Below are 2261 nucleotides of genomic sequence, written 5' to 3'. Positions count from 1 at the left end.
ACCTTTGGGGTAGCGTCGGGTCAATTTTTGGGATAAATTGTGAAACAAAGAAGGATTGAAGTAAACCGCGAGAAGATAAAGGCCTTGTTAGAGATAAAATCACCCCAGAAGCCAAAAGAGGTGTAAAGCTTTAATAGAAGGATTGCTACACTCAATTGCTTCATCTCCAAAGCCACTGATAAGAGCCTACCTTTCTTCAAGATTCTGAAGTAGGAAAAGAAATTCCAATGGACCGAAAAATGTAAGGCAGCCTTCCAAGTGCTGAAGAAGCACTTGGGAGAGGTGTCCCAACTGTCTAAACCTATACCACGTGAGACACTCCTATTTTATTTGACAGTTTTGGATGAAGCAGTCAGTGCAGTGCTCATCAGGGAAGAAGAGGCACGTCAGCTGCCAGCATACTATATCAGCATAGCCCTGCTGCTAGCAGAGACTCACTATCCAGACATGGAAAAGCTTACACTCTCCCTTGTTACCGCATCAAGGAAGCTGAGGCCATACTTTCAGGCTCATTCAATTGAAGTCCTTTCCAACATTCCACTGAAATAAGTGTTACAAAAAATAGACGCTTCGGGTCGACTGCTAAAATGGGTAATTGAGTTCAGTAAGTTTGACCTGCTATTTAAACCCCAAAGTGCCATCAAGGGCCAGGCCCTCGTAGATTTTGTTGTTGAGTTCACCAAATCCTCAGAAATGGAAACAACAATGGACCCAGCAGAGCCCCCAACATGGAAGCTATTTGTGGATGGATTGTCAGGAGAAAGTGGCTTCAGAAGCCCAGAGAGCCAAAGGCTAAACTGTGCAATCAAGTTAGGCTTCAAGACCTCAAACAATGTTGCAGAGTATAAAGCCTTTTTAGAAGGCCTGAGGCTGACCAAAGAAATATAAGTTAAAACATTACAAGCTAGTAGCGCCTCATAGCTTGTGGTGAGTCAGGTCAATGGAAGATTCGCGGCCAAAGACAGTGGCATGGCTACTTATCTAAAATTAGTTCTGACCTTAGTCCTCCACTTCAAGAGGTTTGAATTGGTCCTTGTCCTGTACCTCGAAAATACACATACAGATGCCCTGTCCAAACTGTCCAATAGTAAGGATTCTGAGTTGCTAAGAATCGTTCCAATCGAGCGCCTACTGAAGCCCTCCATCTCCGGAGGTGAAGAAGTAATGTGGATTGAAAGTACCCCACCTTGGATGCAACTCATTCTAGCCTATCTCAAAGATCAATCACTACCACCCTCAAAGAACGAACCAAAGAAGTTGAGAAAAAGGGCTGCTCACTTCATACTTCAAGATGATGTGTTGTATAGAAGAGACTTCTCATCACCCCTACTCCGATGTGTTGGAAGAGAGGAGGCCATGTACATTCTAAAAGAAATTCATGAGGGAGTTTGCGTAACCACTTTGGTGGAACAGCCCTGCACACAAGGTACTTCGACAAGGCTATTTCTGGTCGACCCTGAAAAAGGATTCCTGTCAATTTGTCCAAAGATGTGATAAGTGCCAGCGGTTCACCAATGTTCAGAGATAGCCTTCTCAGGGACTCTTCATGGTCACCAGCCCATGGCCCTTTGCCAAATGGGATATAGACTTTATTGGCCCCTTCCCAAAAGGAAGAAGAAGTGCAACACTTGCCTTTGTTGCCATTGACTACTTCACTAACTGGATTGAAGCTAAACCTCTAGCCAAAATCACTGAGGCAAACACATCAAAGTTCGTTTGGAAGAACATTATTTATAGGTTTGACATTCCCCACTACTTAGTGACTGATAACGGAAGGCAGTTCAATAACAAGAAGATGGTAGATTTATGTGACGAACTCAGTATAAGGAGGATTTCTCAACACCTCATCATCCCCAAGCAAATGGGCAACGAGGCTGTCAACAAAATCATCAAGCACACTCTAAAAAGGAAGCTTGATGTCTTAAAAGGAGCATGGGTCGATGAGCTACCCCATGTCGTCTAGGCCATATGAACAACAAGCCGAACTGCAACAGGAGAAACACCTTTCTCCATGACTTATGGAGCTAAAGTCATGACTCTAGTTGAAGTTGGGGTCCCTTCACATCAACAAATACACTTTAATGAAATCACCAGTTACAAAACATGAATGAAGGAACTCTACCTCCTTGAAGAAATGAGGGATCCTTCCTAAGTCAAACTGGCTATGTACCAAAGGAAAATGACCCAATATTACAACTCAAAGGTTAAGAACCAAACTCTATGTTTGGGTGACCTGGTGCTCAAGAGGGAGTTCCCGTCAT

The 2261-nt window shown here is 43.6% G+C and overlaps 1 protein-coding gene across 1 annotated transcript; it reads left to right on the top strand.

Moving 5' to 3' along the window:
* The first annotated feature begins 969 nt into the window (after positions 1-969).
* LOC111398284 lies at positions 970-1963 on the top strand. The gene is made up of 2 exons (XM_023025205.1): positions 970-1426; positions 1671-1963. The coding sequence occupies exons 1-2, from the start codon at positions 970-972 to the stop codon at positions 1961-1963; spliced, it is 750 nt and encodes a 249-aa protein (XP_022880973.1).
* Positions 1964-2261: the final 298 nt, after the last annotated feature.

The sequence above is a fragment of the Olea europaea genome, chromosome 8 (genome assembly GCF_002742605.1).
Source record: "Olea europaea var. sylvestris chromosome 8, O_europaea_v1, whole genome shotgun sequence".
Lineage (NCBI taxonomy): Eukaryota > Viridiplantae > Streptophyta > Magnoliopsida > Lamiales > Oleaceae > Olea > Olea europaea.
Note: the sequence above shows the minus strand (reverse complement) of the source record. Positions and strands in the feature narration are given on the sequence as shown.